Source organism: Peromyscus eremicus, chromosome 20, assembly GCF_949786415.1.
Source record: "Peromyscus eremicus chromosome 20, PerEre_H2_v1, whole genome shotgun sequence".
In the NCBI taxonomy this organism is placed as follows: domain Eukaryota; kingdom Metazoa; phylum Chordata; class Mammalia; order Rodentia; family Cricetidae; genus Peromyscus; species Peromyscus eremicus.
The window spans coordinates 60088470-60108596 of NC_081436.1; the positions used below are offsets into that span (position 1 = coordinate 60088470).

At 34.4% G+C, this 20127-nt stretch overlaps 1 protein-coding gene across 3 annotated transcripts in view; it reads right to left on the bottom strand.

Annotated features, from left to right (window-relative positions):
- Rims2 (regulating synaptic membrane exocytosis 2) overlaps positions 1–20127 on the bottom strand; it is a 473841-nt gene that overhangs the window by 226170 nt on the left and 227544 nt on the right. For all 3 annotated transcript variants that reach the window (XM_059247963.1, XM_059247965.1, XM_059247962.1), the window contains 6 exons: positions 13984–14192; positions 12236–12355; positions 10472–10571; positions 9362–9485; positions 7325–7371; positions 4233–4345 (listed from right to left, as the gene is read on the bottom strand). In XM_059247963.1, coding sequence (XP_059103946.1) covers positions 4233–4345; positions 7325–7371; positions 9362–9485; positions 10472–10571; positions 12236–12355; positions 13984–14192 — 713 coding nt within the window. The remainder of the gene's footprint in view (positions 1–4232; positions 4346–7324; positions 7372–9361; positions 9486–10471; positions 10572–12235; positions 12356–13983; positions 14193–20127) is intronic.

A 20127-nucleotide genomic window follows, 5' to 3' on the forward strand; every position in this document is an offset into this window, starting at 1 on the left:
TTTACCCACAAGTTTATACATTAAAGGTGACTACAAAGTATGTTTGTTCTTAGGTGGAATTTTTAAAGGACGTAAAATATACAAAACATACAATTAACCATTTAAGGCTTAAAGTTCAGGAGCACTGCTGCACTGGAAAGCTGTGGAATTCTCATTTTTCCATACTTTCAACCTTTGCCATTACCCCAGAAAAACACTTGTTACCCCACAATCCCTCTACTGTTCTCGCCACTGCGGCAGTCTATGCTACAGACCCTGGGGACTTTATGCAGGAAGGATTTTCTCAACCTTCAGACAAACGAAGAAGTGAAACTTCACACCACAATGTAACTGTGATGTCCAAGGTCACTCTACTATTCCGTGTAATATGACCCTTAGGACACGCTTTTCGTGCAGTGCGCCTAGAATGTTGAAGTTATGAGAATAAAGGATTAGAACATGAAAAGTCCAAATACAAAACCTGCAAGGGATGGTAGGGACCACAAATTCCAGCACACAATGGAAAGGCAGAGGCAGGAGTCTCTGATAGTTTTAGCCCAGCCTGGAACAAATAGCATGTTCCGGGCCAATAAGGGCTACATAGTGATACACTGTGTCAAATTTAAAAAAATAAAAAATAAAAAGGAAAGGAAAAGAAAGGAAAGCAAAGGCAGAGAGAGAGAAACCAACACCTTCATAAATACAGTATTCTGAAATGTTCTGGGGTTCCATAAACGGAGATATGAAAGACATACAATTATTCTAAAATTACTCAAATCTCTAAAATGGGCAAATAAAATTGATATTTGTAATATTTACAAAAATAAATTGCAAATATGTTAAGATAAAGTAACTTTGCAACTATAAATCACAGACAATATAATAAAAATATAATTATCAGAATCAATAGTGTAATATTGATTTTACTAATAGAAAAATATAATTCTGAACCTTTCTCACCTAGAAAAAGAATAAGAAGTATTTCAGCCTAACAGCCTATCAAACTATCAGCTTAATAGTGTAAACAGATTTAAAATTATTCAGAATCACAAAAGTTGTCTTGCAAATGAAGAAATTGCTAACTTAAAAATAGTCAAAATGAGTGACTGAAGCTGCTGAGTGGGCTAACAGGGTTCAGGAAGACTAAACCTGATTGGACTCATTCTGATTTTCTTAGCAAATACATTAATGGTCCTTTGTGGGCAAGTCCTAGAAAAATAAGAAGCCACAGGATTTAGCATGGAGAGAAAATTAATTACATACATCTTTTAAAAATTAATCATCATTGAGTATAAAATGCAAACAAGAAACGTCTACTATGTTTCCTGTTTGAACAAATATCAGTAAATGAAATATGTGCAAATATGTGCAAATAATTTCTCTTCTTGGGCATTAGAAATGTCATGATTTTGTGAGGAAAGAATCCAAATTTCTCAAAAGCAAAATGTCAAAGATAGAAGAAAATGGGGATACAATTGTGATGGGTATAGGTAAGTATCAACTTGAGTGAATCTAGAATGATCTGAGAGATGACCTTCCAGCCATGACTGTGAAAGATGATCTTGATCACATCAGTTGAGGGGAAAACCCATCTTAATTATAGGTGAGCCATTCCCTGGCCAAGGTCTTGGGCCACTGAAGATGAGAAAGTTCACATCATCTGTGCTTTCTGGTGGACATAATGTGACCAGCTGCTTCAAGTTCCTGAGGCCTGGCTTCCCTGCCATGACCAACACTACCTTGAACTGTGAGACAGAATACACCCTTTCTCCTTAAGCTGCTCTTATCAAATTAATTAATCTGCCAACAGAAAAGAAGCTAAGAGAAAAAAGCACAGCTAAGACTTCCCAAGAGTTTTCCTAAGAAGTGATACAGATAGGCATATTTTAATTTTAAACTCCTACATTATCATAGCAAACCAAAATGGCCTGTAGGTTAATACAGATAAGAAGAGAGATGTATAAGGAACCCAGGAGACCATCTTGCTTACATTGATCTCATACAAAGAAAGTGAATGAAATTCAAGGTTATATAATAATAAAAGTCATTCTTTCTTGTTTATTTATATTCCTCCTGGTAACTAGAACTACTGTTTCTGTCAGAACTTAAATTTATATGTGTATGTACACTTATATGTACGTATATACATAAAATATATACATAATAGTTGATTGGCAGATTTCATGTAATTAGAATAGATTTTATTTGTTTGTATTGTTTTTCGAGACAGGGTTTCTCTGTGTAGTTTTGGTTCCTGTCCTGGATCTCGCTCTGTAGACCAGGCTGGCCTTGAACTCACAGAGATCCGCCTGGCTCTGCCTCCCCCGAGTGCTAGGATTAAAGGCATGCACCACCACTGCCCGGCTGAGGTTCTATTTTTTTTTTTTAATAATCTCTAGTTTACACTTTAGCATGTGTATTACAATTTTACTTCTAAAAAGTTCTCTTGACAAAGTAATTTTCCATAATAAAAATAAGCAACACTAATATGTATCTATTTCAGTGGCATCATTATTAGTAATAATATAAACTAGAAGTTAAGCTAAAATGCAGTATATAGATATGAAAATAAAAGTAAGAGGAATTTTTAAAGACAAGAAAATGTCTACACAGTAATAGAGAAAAAGGAGAATTCAGGCCATTTGTGCAGAATACATCTAGAATCCCAGAACTTCTGGGGCAGAAGCTGGAGGAACACCAACTCAATGTCAGCCTGGTCTACATACTGATTTTCAGTCCAGCCAGGACTACACAGCAAAATTTCAACTCAAAAAAATAAAGAAAGAAAAAAGAGAATGCAAAAGAATATGGAATTTTATTTTTAAAATATATGCATGTATTGTAAAAAGTCCTATGTAGTGTCAGGATTACTAATGACTTTACTTTTTGTTTTTCTACACTAACTAGATCTCTGATAATAAATAGGAATTATATTAATAATCCCTAACTTGTTTGTATGTAAATTGAGTGTGTATCTGTGTACGGTTTCAAAATGTATACAATTAGCATTATAACTAAATTCATGGAACAGTTCCCTTCCAAGCTATAAAAAAAATATACTTTTCATATTAAGCTACAATTACATGGGTTTTACATTACCTTCACAGCCTTAGCAGTTCTGTCTTACTGCCAGACTAATTTTGAATCAGGAGAACAACAGGTGAGTTTAAAATATTCCAAACCCTTCTCTGTATTTCCTAGCTTCCCCTCTGGCAGAGTTTGTATAGGGTCTTGCCATTTGAAATAATATAACAAAGTAGAACTGTTACAGAGCAATAAGGCTTCCTAAATATCAAATATTGCCTTTCCCTTAAAACTAAAAGGAGAAATTTTCAGCTCTTTAACAAGAAAGTAATTCTAAGGAATTTAAAATACAATTTCATAATAGTTTGAGGTTTAACTGTCACAATTTTCAATCAATATTAAATTTCTGGGTTGGGAGGACTTAAACAATTCTTTTCTTCAGTACTTAGGAAATTTCAAATTTAATAATCACTAGCAAATTAACAATTACTATAGCAATAAATACAAATGTGCTCTAATAAAGGAATGATAATGTAATTAAAGGACTTAAATTTGCAAACCTATTATAGTAAGAATATAATATAGAATATATAATAAAACTTTAACTTGTACTTGAAAATGCATAAATCAATGCTCACATAATGAAAAGTTACCCAGTACACCGAAGTCTATTACATATATCCCTCAAATTTAGTTTAGTCTGTTGATTTAAAAAAAAAAATTCCAGAATCCTTATACATATGAACAATATTAAAGTCCATTAATTGTTGTCAAAGTCACCCCAAATTCCCTTAAGATTGAAAAGCAAAAAGAATACATGAATAATCGTTTCTACCTTAATACAATCTTTGTATGATATACCATTTTCCTCTCTCTTAAAAAACTATAGCAACTCCCAGTCATTTTAAAACCACAAGTAAAACTCATCACCTCAACTTCTAGAATAATAATTAAGGTCAAAAAAGTGGGTTATATATCTTCATAAAAATCATTAAGCTCTATAAACCTAACATTAAAAGAAAGTATTTCAATAAATAGTGCAAATGAAATTTTAAGTAACTACAAATTATCAAAAATGTAAAAGCTAATAGGTAAAGGCACAATTATGTTCTAGGAAGAACTTGGATTAGAAAAAACAAAAAGAAAGAAAGAAAAACAAAAACCCCTAACATCATATTTTAAAAACATCATTTAATATTCCCAAAGAGATGAATTTAGTGATTACATACTGAAAGCTGTCCAGACAAGAACTGCGGGACATCCCTCAGCATTCCAGGACTCATGGGAGAGGTAACAGATATAGAAGGACGATCCATTTTTTGAGATTCAAATGAGCTAGAACCTGAAATGACAAGCATACATAAAAAATAATAAAATGCCTCTTCGCTACTTCAGAACACTCAGCATATTTCATTGAAATGTCCTTTGATGTCAATTTACATAGAGTATTTTGTTGCTAGAATGTTAGAAATAATCTTAAGGAGTTTTTGGTGATGGTTTGCTTTTGTTTCAGACAGTTGCTTTTGTGGTTGTTTAGTTTGGTTTTGCGGAAGTTCAATTATGGATTCTTTTAAGACCCACAGTTAAACCTCTGCTGACTGTAAGAGCCACAGGCTCTACTTCAGGATTTACTTGTCTATTATTAAGTGTACTATACTCAAACTTCATAATGAGAGAACATTAAAAATGAAAAATTAAGAAAAAACAAAACAATAAACCACCTCAAGAAAACAAATTTTAAATGTTGAGAAACTAAGTACTAGAATGCCCAAAATTATTAAATGTTTCTGGGTGATTTTTAGTCCTATCTTGAAGGATATAAAATATTACACCAGCAAAATTAAAATGAGAGGTTATGAAAAAGATACAGAAGAGCAGCAGAAACAGCAATAACAAAATGTTATAAGCATTAATTTGTTCCTATGCAGTTGAAGGAACCATTTGGAATGTGAACAGATAGAGGATATTAAGGTGGAATTATTTGTACTAATAAGAGTAAAATGGCTTTACCAGCTCCTTACATGGATTAGAATGAAGAGACAAAAGACAGTAAAGAGCATTTAGACCTCAATGAGATAATAATACCAAAGGCTGTGAAAGAGAATTAGCAGAAGGAATTCAGGAGATAGCATGAAATAATGAGGATCATAGGCCTGAGGAAGTGGCTCAGCGGAACACCACTCGCCAACTATGTATGATAGCCTAGGTTCAATCCTCAACTATGTAGGAGGGAAAAAAGAAAATAACAGATGTGAAAAATACAGAAAGAACTGAGATTCCAATTCTATTACCCAGACCAGAGAGTCCCCTGTGTACCAGTTAGTCTCTGCAAATGACAGTGGGCTGATGTGCGCTGGGATTCACAACCCTGAGTAAAAGGTTACAGGAGCCGAGAGCGGGGAGCAGCACTTCCTCTGGAACCACAGTGACCTTATAACACCTTTGAGATATCCAAAAGCAACGTACAGCAAATAACATACAGACGGACTCATTGTGAGAGCTGAGACAAGAGCTGTGTGCCTAGTTAGAAACACACATGCATAACATTCACCTGTAGAGAGTGTATCATGTAAAGCAGTTATAGGGGAAATCTGGAAGTTCTGGATTTAAAAAAATAGCCTTTTCACAATATTTAAGTAAAATAATGATGCTTTGTAGAAATAATTTGTTATCTCACAAGGCTTACAAAGCACTAGACAACAGAAAAATTAGTAGAAGGCACTCTTTAAGCAGCCAGGGATAGAGACAATGACAGCACCTTTTAAACATATAGCTTCGGCAGTTGCTTAGCTGGCAGTTAAAACAAGACAGAGTAAATAATCTACACATGTATCCAGAACAGAGACTCAGAGAATGGTCCCTTGGACAAATCTCTAAATGAATGTTTAAAGAATAAATGTTTATTACCACTTGGAATAAAGATTCTTGCCTCTTCAGAAACTAGTTTACCAGCATAGCCTGAGGCTTTTTACATAGTCATAATAAAATAAAGGGTTTCCTATTACATTCATGGCATCTTACTGATATAAGGGGAAACAACTTTGCCTGCCCCATAGTTTTGCATAGCATAGTGATAATATAGCTACAACACCAAGCACATTTACAAGTACTAAATAAAAGGAAAGCAATGAAAATAGCACTATATAATTCTAATGTTTACTTATTACAGTGTAGTTTTATTTGAGCAGGACCACCACCATATTGCCATCGTCATTGAATAGTTAAATTTCCATGGTTTGCATTGCTTAGAATTGACTGCATCCAATAATTTTAATGATAGAATCAAAATATAACTACCCCTTTGAAAGTGTTTCCCAAAGCTCCCGTATCCTCCACGGGAAAGTTCTGTTTCTTTGGTTTTTGGAGACAGGGTTTCTCTGTGTCGTTTAAAGGCTTGCACCAGCACCACCTGCCAGGGGACGTTCTTACAGTGCTTTAAAGACTGTGACTTGGCTGCTGCTGTCCCAGCCTCAGCCTCTCTACTCTCCCCTTGCCAACTCCATTCTGCCACCTGGTCCTCCCTGTGTTTCTTTACATGTACCTAGTCTTCCCTGCCTAGCACTCCTGCACTCTCAGACATCTGTACCTCTGTGCCTGTAAAGCTTCCCCCATAACAGCCACCCTCAGGAGTTCTGTTCCAGCTCCTTCCCAGTTTTGTCTTATCCCACTCAGCAGCTTTCAAGTGCAGCCCTCCCTGCTCTCCTAGAATCCCTTCACTACGTAGTCAATCATGCATCAGTCATCAGAAAACAAATAATAAAAATGTATACTTGACTGTATGAGTTTATGTTTATTGTTCTGTTACTGCTGTGATATAAAATTAGAACTACTTAGTTTCAAAAAAATATAAATTAGAATGAATAAAATTACTCAGTAGTTTGTTCCAAGCATATCCTTTACCAAGACAGTAGAGTTACAAAGTTGCAAATTTAAATTTTGTAGGAAACTTTAGGGGTAGGTAGCTCTGGGGAATAATGGAAATGGTCATGGCTTTTCATTGTGATACATGGGTACACAAGTAGCCAAAATTTAACTGTATGCTTGTCACGCAGTTTATTAGAATAAGCCTTAGTAAAGCTACTTAAAAAAGTCCACAATAATGATGGCAGAGGAAAAATAAAATACTGAAATTAATATAGTTTGTATTTTTTCAAACAGTGCTGTGAAATAATACGAAAATTTCTGTCTTCATACAGAATTTAATGTTAGTATTTGAGACTATCCTTTTTCCTTCTCCTCCTCCATATTAAGAAATCAATGTCTTCGTTAGACCTTTGATGAACGGCACGCTTAGTGACATCCTAGAAGAAACTCCACTTACTGGATTCCAGTTGTGCATGTGTGCTGTCGGGTATTCTAGGGATATCTCTGAAATGACAGAAAGGGAGAGAAAAGACACTATTAACAATTGATGCCTCTATTTTAATCAAAATTACAAATTAGAAGTGACATATGAAAACTGAGTGCAGTGGAAGCATATGAAATAAGACCAGCCACGATTTCTGTTTGTGTTTGGACAAGCTGGCCTAGATTTTCCATGTAGGTAAAGATGGCCTAGAATTCGCCACAGAGGTCTGCCTCTTCCTCCTAAGTGTGGGATTACATTTTTGCAGCTAACTCTAACAGGAAGTAAAATCTATGTGCATTTGTAGCAGATTTATAAAAACACACTTTATTTCCTATGTGCTTTACTATATAAACATCTACTCTAAAAAATGCTTTGTATTCAATAAGGTTAAGTTTTTATAAATGTATGTTAATTCAATTCTCTATTTTTGCCTTTAGTTATAAATAAGTTATATTGGAACTCAAATTAAATATCATTAAAACATTCCAGTTATAATTAAAATTTTAAAATGTAGTGGTTACATTGGTAACAGGCAAACATGATTCTTATGGGAACTTTCAAAGTTACCTTGTAATCATATTTACATAAAAAATACCTATAGTTATTTGATATAGGAGGGTCATTTATAAATATATATGAAGACTATAAATTATTTAGAATATTAAAATATGAGTACACTTTAACACTAAAATACATTTGATTAATACACTAAACTGATACACTATGGTTTTACCATATTACCAAACTTTAAAAAGGCAAAAGGCTACCACCTATTATTTCCTAAGAAACAGGGCATGATTACAAGGAATAATTTCTGTAGCCTCCATTCACAGATGCTGCAAGCTATTCAGTGATTTAATAATTCATTCAATAGTTCACTGTCCAGTTATACATTTTTCTTCTTTAATTTTGACGCACTTTTTATATTATCATAGAATAAGAGTTTCTGCAGAAAAAGGCCTGTCAGACACTTCTAGAATAATTCTCTAATAATAGCTTAGATGCCTCCATTCACAGATGCTGCAAGCTATTCAGTGATTTAATAATTCATTCAATAGTTCACTGTCCAGTTATACATTTTTCTTCTTTAATTTTGACGCACTTTTTATATTATCATAGAATAAGAGTTTCTGCAGAAAAAGGCCTGTCAGACACTTCTAGAATAATTCTCTAATAATAGCTTAGATGAAAGGGTTAGATTTACTGCCACCTTTGGGATCTATAAGCTATTGGCAATAAAATACAATAATAAAGTGTTTTGGTGTTGTCTATTTTATTATTAATCACATTTTTAAAGAAATTACATTTCCTTAAGTAAGTCCTATATCTGGGAATTATATGCATTTTGGTTCTCTCTTTTGTCAGCTAGAATCTCCATGAAAAAAAAAACAAACAAAAACAAAAACAAAACTGTAAGCTATGTCTATTTCAGGGATTGGCATTTTCAGAGTGTACAAAACGAATAAAACTTTTCCAAACAGTGTATGTTAAAGTAGTACCCGCCCCTACTAATGAGTGGAGCTATACACTAGTTTTTAAGATAACAACAATTTAAAAAACTAAATATTCCTTCTTTTTATAATCACCAACCTATTTTACATAATCAGATAAAGAAAAATTACTAATTTTGGTCAACTGTTTTAATTAAATTAAAAAGATGTCTATGAAAAAAACTTATTTTCATAAAGTAGTCAGAAAATTTTGGATTGCAGAACACAAAGTGCTAAATAGCAGTCATATCACACACAAATGAATTTCTGAAACCAGGGCTGGAGCTATGGCTCGGTCTTAAGAGCACATACTGCTCATGCTGAGCACCAGCACCTACATATTGGTTTACAACCATTCATAACTCTAAAACCAGGGAATCAGGCCCTCCCTCTGTCCTCTGTGTGCACCAAGCATGCATGCCGTGCACATACATACATTCAAACAAAACATGCATACACATAAACAAAAATAAATACATCTTCACAGTAAGTCAGAAAGAAATTACTAAGACTATCTTACCCAATTGGTCTCGATACAACAAGCTCAACCTGTGGTTCAGGTTTGGATTCTAGAATAATGTTGTAAACTTCCTCAAATGTGGCTCCTTGCAATAGCCGCCCATTCCATTCTAGTACTTCATCACCTGTGGTTCAGGAATGATCGTATAAATATAAGCCAAGTCCATCAAATATACTCAAAGTCAATCAATCGTTGGAATTCAGTAAATTTCACAATACATTCACCATAACAGAATAACAGACCTATTGAGAAAAGCTCAGTAGCACAGAACCTCACAGCTAGAACAGCATATTTCATTTGAAAAGGTGATGCCAGTAGACATGCACCACATAAGAGTCATATACATTTGATTTTTAATAGTAGACAATGGTCAAGGTCAACTCTTTGAGGACTTCAAGATTCTACTCTAGATTTGTAGTATATACATTGTCAATTAAGTACTGCTTCCTTTTAGGAGCTTCAACTGCCTAAACTCTAAATTTTTTTGTAAAAAGCTAAGTAATTGATAGTAATATGAAATCTTCTTCAAAGAATTTAATGATTTTTCCAATAGGAATTGGAGAAATTGGACAAATGATATGGGAATGACATAATTTAGAAAATGTGCATTTATTGATGAAGTTTGTTTCCTAAACAATACTGGAATTTTTTCAAAAGAAAAATAAAGATTTTTTGGGAAACAAAATAAGCTAATATATATCAGAGGCAGATTAGAGTATCCATCAGTAATATAAAATATATGAATTTTGGTGTATAGGGAAGTGAGAGAGAATCTAGAAGAAGTTGGAAGAGAGAGAGACGAAAATGATCAAAATACACTGTATAAAATTCTCAAAAAAAATAAAAAGCATTTTAAAAAGATATTATGTCTAGTATGACATAAGGAAAAAAAGTTATAACTTCCATTAAGGACTAAAGATTTTAATACACATGAAAGAAACAACTATTACTGGTCAAATCACTTATAAATGTGATGAATTTTTTCCTATTTATGGCTAGCATTTTTCTTTTTGCAGTGCTGGAATCCACCCAAAGCTTTGACAGGTTAGGCAAGCATCCTCTTCACCCCGACTGACCTTTGAATGTAAATATCCACTGGTAGGAACCTACCTGGTCTAAGATGTCCTACAGTATCAGCTAAACTTCCTTTTTTTACTTTGGTAATAAATGCACAAAGCCGACCTGATTCAGTCATCTTTCCTCCTACAACCTGTTTAAAGAAGGAAAGGATCAGAACTGTCATACTATTCAAGTGAGCACAGTCAAAGACTCCAGTAAAAACACTAGAACAATTTTCAGATTCCAAAACTGTAATTTAATGTACTAAATTTCATTTCTTAATATAGTGTTGCCATTTGAACGTAAGTGTCTGCATTAAGGAATGTTTTTTTATTGCAAATTTGTTGTAATTTAATTTTCTTGTTAAAAATATACATCTCTTAGAAACAACTCAACAATTTCTTACTATAGAATTCTCATTTTTTCCAGGTGAACATGTGTATGAGTATGCATAAAATGTGTGTATTTGCAGGTGTGCATGTGTATAAATGTGCATGGATGTGTGTGTATGTCTGCAAGTATACATGCATATTAGTGTGCATAGAAATGAATGTTCCCACAGATATACATGTGTCTGTGTATGCATGGATGTGTGTGTGTGCAGGTGTACATATATATAAGTGTGCATAGATGTTTGAATTTGCATATGTGCATGTGTGTGCCTCAATATGTGTTTACAGGTTTACATGTGCATGAGCATGCCTGGATATATGTGTGTTTTCAGGTGTACCTGTGTACAGTATGCATAGAATTGTCTATGTTTGCAGGTGTGCATGTATGTGTATGAGTGTGCATAGATGTTTGTGTGTCTGCAGGTACACATGTGTATAGTAGGAATGATGTGTTTGTCTGTTTGCAGGTGTAGATGTATATGAGTGTGCATGGATGTGTGTGCATTTGGATAAAGGCCAGAGGACCAACTTTAGTGTCCTTCTTCACCACCAACCCGGAATTTGATGAGTAGATTAGGCTGGCAAAGCAGGAAGTACAAGAAATCTGCCCATCTCTGCCTCCTCAGCTTCAGGATTACCAGGGTGCACCACCATGCCTGGTTTTTGTATGTGGGTTCTGGGATAGGAAAACCATGCCTGGCTTCTGCACGTGGGTTCTGGGATAGGAAAAACATGCCTGGCTTCTGCACGTGGGTTCTGGGATAGGAAAAACATGCCTGGCTTCTGCACGTGGGTTCTGAGATAGGAAAATCATGACTGGCTTCTGCATGTGGGTTCTGGGATAGAAAAACCATGCCTGGCTTCTGCACGTGGGTTCTGAGATAGGAAAATCATGCCTGGCTTCTGCATGTGGGTTCTGGGATAGAAAAACCATGCCTGGCTTCTGCATGTGGGTTCTGAGATAGGAAAACCATGCCTGGCTTCTGCATGTGGGTTCTGGGATAGGAAAACCATGACTGGCTTCTGCATGTGGGTTCTGGGACAGCTTCAGGATTACCAGGGTGCACCACCATGCCTGGTTTTTGTATGTGGGTTCTGGGATAGGAAAACCATACCTGGCTTCTGCATGTGGGTTCTGGGATAAGAAAACCATGCCTGGCTTCTGCATGTGGGTTCTAGGATAGGAATCAGGGCCTCTTACTCACCAAGCAATCACTTTACCTCCTGACTATCCATTTAGCCCGGAAACTTGTTAAAAATACTTGGAAAATGAGTTCACAGGAGTGAATGACAGTATTTTAGAATTCTTGAAAATGGAAATAAGATAGCCCCTAAATTGGCACAGGTAGAAAGAGCTCTATTTGTGTTATTGATAGCTCTGTAAAGTAATATGGAGCTAAATCCCATAAAGTTCATTACATACCTTTAAACCCAGCATTGCTCCTGTATCTCGAGGCACACTCCCGTCTTTCAAACGCTTATTTAATAAAATACGACCAATTAGGCGATCTCCATCTTTGGATGGCTGCCAGGTCACAGGGTGCTGACATACAACATCAACAAATAAGACACATCAATTTTATGTCAAATTACCATGATTGTACAGTATCTCTAAACACGTGAATTCTAAAGTATTATGATTACACAAACCAGTTTACATTCCAAATTATTGACTTAAGCACTTACAATATTCTTTTTATAACCCCACTTTTATGAATGCAAGGGTTTTTTTCAAATCCAATTATAGAAAACTCTCAGTTATCATCTACCACAATATACTAAAGGATAATAGCTCTGAAATTTTCTTTAAAATATATGCTAACTCAACTTGCTGAAGATTAATTCAACCTCACAAGCAGAAAAGAAAATAAAAATCTACTTAATTGACTTCAGTAAAAAAAAAAAAAAAAAAAAAAAAAAAAAAAAAAAAAAAAAGAAGAAGAAGAAGAAGAAGAAGAACAATTTCTTCTTCAAACACTTTTGGGAGTTTTTGAAATACTCTATCTTAGTAATAGTTAAAAGGGAAAACATTAAAACACGAAATCTAAACTCATAATTAACCTAAAAACTACATAAATCCCCAATACCTGTCCAATTGAATGCACATGGAAGAAACAGGATCTACTCAAAGATAAACAGATTATGTCTCTCACTTAACAAAAACTCACTGATTTTTTTTTTTTAAATGGGGTTTTGATACATACCCCAACCTTGCCTTGAACTCACTCTGTAGCTTGGGTTAGCCTTGATATTACTATGTGGCCTATGCTGGTCTCTAAATCTTATAATTTCCCTGTCTCAAGCTCAGCTTCTGCAACACAGACATTAAGGGCATAGGCCGCCACAGCTGCAGGCAAACAGTTTACTCATTGTTTTAGACTTTTTAATCTATTCAGTAAATTTCTTTTAATAGATAATTCAAACACAATTATTGTTAAATAACAATCATATTACCAGCTTGTTTCTTTCTTGTGACTTTGTAACTGATGAATCATTTCATTATTAATAATATGCTAAGCAACCAAGTAAATGATTTGTGTAATCATATAATTCCATGGACACCTAAAAGTAGCATGCCTAACTCCATGCAAAACTTAGCAGGCAAAAAGACAAATTCCATTTACATTTTTTTTGCTCTACTAAAAGCAAATAAAATAATAACTATCAAAGCAGATGGCAATGAATCTAACACTAATCAGAACGCCATGACGACAGAACCAAACAACAGACGACAGTGGAAGGGAAAAAAGAAAAACAACTTTTTCTGTGCAAACACACCCAATTATCTCCCTTTTGCCTGGGATTCAAACTAGCGATAATTTGATTTTCATCCCAAGGAAAATACATGTGAACGTTAAAACAAGCCAATCCAAAAATATTTATTGTTTATAACATTTCAAAGTTCTCTCATTCGACTGTATACAAAACATTCCTTTGTTCCTAAGTTTTATTTTCATTTACGTAGATTTTGGTATGCTGTCGATCAAGGAAAACAGCAACGCAAGCAAAAGGCTTTTTGGCTTAGTCATTTAGTTGTTTTGTTTTTCTTTTCTGCACCTTAAGAAATGCTACATTGACCCTTGAAATGCCCTGTCTTTTCATTATGTCCTGATTTAATGAGTGACAGAGAGCAAACGAAGGAAGACCAGATGAGCAGGCTAGAGGCAGTACCTTCTCACTATGGCTATGCTCCTCGTTAAGAGTGGTGCTACTACAGGTATCTACCCCAGAGTCCTTAATCTGAGGCTCAGACCATTCCAAATCCTCTTCCAAAGAGTGGCCACCACAGTACATCATTTTCCTTTGTCTCCCAGACCTGGTGTTAGAATCCGACCAAACTCCCTGCTCACTAGTTTTTCTTTTTCCCTTTTGACTGTCCCCTACAAGTGTGAGATAAAACAAAACAAAAAAAGATACAAAAAAAGAAAACATGCAAAGGTGTAAATAAAAAAGGAAAAGTGAAATGATAACGGAAATTAAATAGTAAGGCTCCACATGTCTCACCAAAGACATTGGGGAGGCCTCACTGCTATGCCAAGACGCATGGTCCAACCAGTTGTAATCCATGTCTCCTGCGAGAGCCGGGCAGACAAGAGCGCAATAAGGGAGACAATGGAAAAGGACAGATAGAGAAATTACAAACATTTTCAACTGTGGGGTCCTAACTGCTTTCAAGAACTCTATCTGCATTACTCATCAGATACCAGGAAAAAGCTATGATTCCAAACAGAACTAACAAAATGCAAAATATAGGGCTTTTGTTGTCAGAAAGGCCTACAGAACAAAAGCCTTGCAATAATTCCTTAAAAATAGAATACTTTTGCTACCAATAAGTAAAAGTAGAAACAAAGACTACGGGATAAGCTGACGAAGACAAAGACTGCTTTTGAGTTCATTTATTTTTGCATGCTGGTATAAAGTCATGAGTTTCTTCTCAAGACTGCTGCATGTTTGTAAATTAAACAGTGGCTCAGCGATAATACTATTTTAAATCCAAATAATTAAATATTGTTCCTGGAAATGACATATGATAATATTTAGAATGATGAAAACTCAACATTTTAAGTGGTTAAAAAACAGTTACACAACAAATTTTCTGTGAAAATGATTTTAAAAGTTTCCTTCTATATCTATCAGTAGAAAGAAAAAGTGAAATCATAAATTTTACTTATATAACATGACTTACTTAATATTATAATAAAACAACTTATCTTTATGAGAAATTACATTGTTACATTTTTGACAGACAAATCACATGATGGCAGCTTCTGATAAAAATCTATTTCCCAAACATAGTGTTTATTACTTCAAAAGGGATTTCCTTTCAATATACATACACATATACACATATTTTAAATAGTTAGTATTTTCATTCATTTAAAAATTTTTACAGAATACCTTCCATTTGTTCTATATTGTGCTAAGTTCTAGATAAGGGGTAACACAATGAAAGATGTTTGCAACCGTGTGAGGGGAGAGACGTCATAGGAGAGAACAAAATACTAGGAGAAAATGTGAACTCATCAAACACATCTAAAGTAACTATTTTTAACATGGGAACTGAAAGATGTGACTTAGTGGACAAGTAAAGAGATACACATATGGAAAGGAAAAGAGAGAACATTCCAGTAAGAAGTAATAACACCATACTATAAAAATAAAAAAGCAAAATGGGGGAGTGGGTACCAGCATCCCTAAACGAAAGGAATGAAGGAGAACACAGTGCTATGCAAGAATGATGATGCACGACAGCACAGCTTAGAAGAATCTTTTTATGCCTATTAAAGGCTACCATTTTCAAACATTAAGTGAAACAAGACAAAATCTGACCTAGGCTTGAAAAAGCTGGATCTAAATTCTATAAAGAGATCGGGTTAGAAGAAACTAAAATTGACAGGTGTTTTCAATAATATCTGGGAAAGATAAAGGTGAGTATAACCTACACAAAGGTAATGTCAATAGCCACCACAAAAAAAGAAGAACTGAGAATTTCCAGGATCAACAAAGACTGAATAGTCAAGGTTAACATTCAGATTTCTAGTCAAAGCAACTGAAAAGAAAAAGACAATTTTGAGATGACAAACTACAGGACAAACATTTTTGTTAGAGAAGATATCACAGTAAATTATTTTGTAGAATCTGAAAGGACATTGATTATAAAATTCATATTTCACAAAAGCAAAACGATTTTTAAAAGTGTATCATAGAGGTTATTAAACAATGGTTGGCCTGGATCTAGTAATAAAGATGTTTAAAGTCCCTGAAATGGCAACAAGAGAGTCTGAAAACATGTCAAAAATGCATGCATCGGGCACCACTCTAGCTCCAGAGAATCAAAAAGAATTGGTGGGCCTAGCAATCTGTTTTAACAAGACTCCCAAGCAATTAGGATCTCATGTAGATGTGTATAATATCACAGTAATGTGATACTGTAGTCTACACATGTGTTGGTCCACATTCACAGCATTCCTGATACACAGACAAATGCAGCCCAGAGACTGGAAACAATTATCTTTAAATGCTTGTTTATGAAAACAAATCAAACTGCATGATCTAATACACACAAAATAAAATGTATAGAAAGAACTTCATTCTTTACCCATGGGCCAGAAAGGTGCTTCTTAAACAACTTTATCACACAGATAAAAAAAATTAGAATTCCCAGTAGTTCACACCAACAGATGGAGGTGACCAGTCCATTGTGTATTTATATCCCTGCCTGGGATGGAGCCTCAAAGTATTTCTATCTTAGAAAACCTGCTGCCTTCTCAAAACATGCTATAGTTCCATAAGAAAGCATTGCGTGTTTCTCAGTTAAAGGAGATAAATAGTATGACACCTATAAATGAAAAGTCTGGGTAATTTAAATGAGAGAGAATTCATTCATTTCACAATCTCTCATCCTCCCCTGATTTCAGACTACACAAAGGTCAGAAATGTGGCCTGTACACTGTAAATAAAGTAGTTTAGTACTTTAAAACGTTTGAAACCAAAGTAAATATTCCTCCTATTAATGAAAAACGGGGATAAGAGTATCATACACCTGGTATTGAATAGCATTTGTTAAAGGAGTAAAATCTCGTGCCATTTTGAGAATTAAATAAAGTAATGATCATCAAACATATAGAAAAAAATCTTAAACTATCACAAATAATGGTATGTAGACATTAGCAGTCACTATTTAATATTAACACTTGTATGACTTCAAAGGACAAATCTAATATAATAAAACGTCATTTGGTAATGGTATGAAAACATATTCATGGATCTAGAGCAAGAACTGTTAAAAGACACAAAATAACCAACTGGAAAATGTGTAACTGAAAACGACCTGAAATCTACCAAAGCCAGATGATGGGCTCCTCCACGATGCAGAGAGGACAGAGCAATGAATACATGCCTTGGAGTGCAGAATGGGGAAAAAGTTACTCAATATAAAAAATGAAAATAGACTAAAGAATTATGGAAGGTGAAAAAATATTCAAAGACCTGAGAGATGGTAATAAAAGATATTCATTCTCATTATAGAATGAGAAAAAAATAAGTGGAAAAAGTATTAAAAGTTAGGAGTTGAAAATTTCCTATACTGTAAAAATGTAAGCCTATGAGTTCAAAATGTCTTTAAATTAGAAGACAAAAATCCATACAAAGATATAGCCTAACCAAACTAAAAAATAAAAATAAAAACTATAACACACACACACATACTTTTATAAAATGGAGGAAAAGAATTACACTGACAGCATACAATGTTGCCTAGGAACTTGGTAGGGTACAAGGGATGAGCACAGTAGTTTTCAACTGCCAAAACAAAAGAGAAAAAAAGGCAGCCTGGATTCTAAAGATGATGAAATTATCTTTCAAGAATGAAGAACACTGTGAGAGAAAAGAAGGCTAAGTGAGTTTCTCACCGGCAGAACAACTCTAGAAGAACAGCTAAGGAAGGACCCAGAAACATGGAAGGACAAGGAGCCTGGAAACAGCGAAAGTAATGGGAAACATGGCAAGTCAAAATATGGATAGATACAATAGAATTTTGTTCTCCCAAGTTTTCTAAATTATTTAAGATATCTGAAGTGCAAAGTATATAATGCCTAATTTTTGGTTTTCAACACATGAACAAGGAATATTTAAGAGGGGGAGATAACTAAATATAAGAGCAAAAGGTTTCTCTATTTACCTCTAAATGAGTAACTATACAAGCTGGTAGTATGTAAAATGTACACATGAAACATATTACATTATCTAGAGCAATCAATAAAAAAATTATGAAAGAAAAAACTATAGAAAAATAAAAAAATGTTCAAACAACTCAAGGAAATACAAGAAAGATAAAAAAGATGAAAAAACAATGAAAGGAAGATGAGAGAGAGAGAGAGAGAGAGAGAGAGAGAGAGAGAGAGAGAGAGAGAGAGAGGAGGGAGGGAGGTGGGAGGGAGGGAGGGAGGGAGGGAAGGAGGGAGGGAGGGAAGGAGGGAGGGAGGGAAGGAGGGAGGGAGAAGCCAACGGCAAACATGAAAGAACGTGAAAATAATAAATCTAAGCGTGGACAAGGAAATACTGAACAAAATATTCATAAATAAAATTTAGCAAGGAAGAAATAATCCATAACTAAGTGAAGTTTGTTTCTGGAACACAGAGTAGATATCTGAAAATCAATATAATTCATCATTTATACAAATTAAAGAAGAAACTGAAATGATCCTATCAATTTATCTATTGATACTGAAAACATTTTTTTAAAGATTCAGAGAATGATGAACAGACAGAAACTTGACCAATGTAAAATACAACATAAAATCTAAAGCTGAGGTACTTAACAATGAAAGCTGACTGCTTATAAATAGAAAAAAAGTCAAAATAATTTCTTTATTTATATAGCTCCAAACCTGAAATAACCAAAACATTCTACAATACATAACAGCTAAACAAAGTGACATACAGACATCACAGATGCTGCCTAAAAACTAACTGAAGGTGGGGGGAGATTACTGAATAGGAAAAACTATTGACATTTAGAACGTGTTCAAATGCATTAATGCTAAATGGGAAAAAATCTCAAAATGTCATTAAGGGGATGTTTTATGAATGAAATAATATTGATGTGACTTTCTGAGGTCTTCTTAATGATTGGCACAGGTAAGAAAGATGTGCTTAATGTGATGTCTCTCTAGAGACAGCATCACAGTGATCAGTATAAGACAATCAACCATAGTCCAAAATTGTTAATGGAAATTCTGAAGATAAAAAAAAAAAACCCTTAAGTTTTACATTTCTGTTCTGAGTCATGTGACTAATCATGGTATTGTCTTAGTCTGTCCCACTCAAGAAGTAAGTCACCTTTTAGTCTCTATATTCTATCTACTACCTTGTCTGTGGCCAAGGAGAGAGACTTCATTACAGAATATTGTTAATATGTTTTATTATTAGCTGTTATAACTACTAGCTGTTATAATTACTAATCTCTTGTTTTACTAAATTTACATATTAAACTATCAACATGAATATGATGATAAACAGTATAATGTAGCATTACGGACTGTCTGTAGATACACTGGGGCTCTTGGGACATATCCCTGACAGAAAAAGGAGGAAGGCAGTACAGACACATATTGCTTTACTGTCTGTCTCTTCCTCTGAATACAAGTTGTAAACATTGGAGGAAACTAGTGAAGGGCACATATGCTCTCACTGTTCTATGCTAGCAACTTCCTACAGATCACTGATCACTTCCATGTAAAGCTAAGCCAAGGAAGGTCTTGCTGCCTTTGGACAGCCATCACCCCATTCCTGGAGGTGTTTGCTGAAAAGACAGTGTTGTCAAGAAGCTGTAGAGAAGATCAATGTCTCAACTAGGAAGTTACACAGAAAACACACCAGCTCCAACTCAGTCTGATAGCCAGTTATTCTGTTAGTGTAAAATGACATAATTAAATATGATGATCTGGCTATAAGTAATCAAAAGATTCAGATCTTAAAATAAGATTTTTTCAATACAAACTAAGCCAACTGTATATTTGTATTTTAAACTCAGGCAAGAGCTTATTCAAAATATTATATAATTGTTTTTCATTAGGTTTATGAAAGTTTTATACTTAAGTAGTGAACTAAGGTATTCTTCAACATCACTATTTTAACACAATAATTTTAAAGAAATTGCAGGATACGATGACATGTTTCATACTTGGAGCTAGAACACTTATGTTAAATTACTGACATGACTCCATCCTTCCTTCGTTTTGTGATTTGGCAAGTTACTTACTACAATGGGTCTCACTTTCTCATTTATTTGAAAGAAAATTAATTGTTATATCT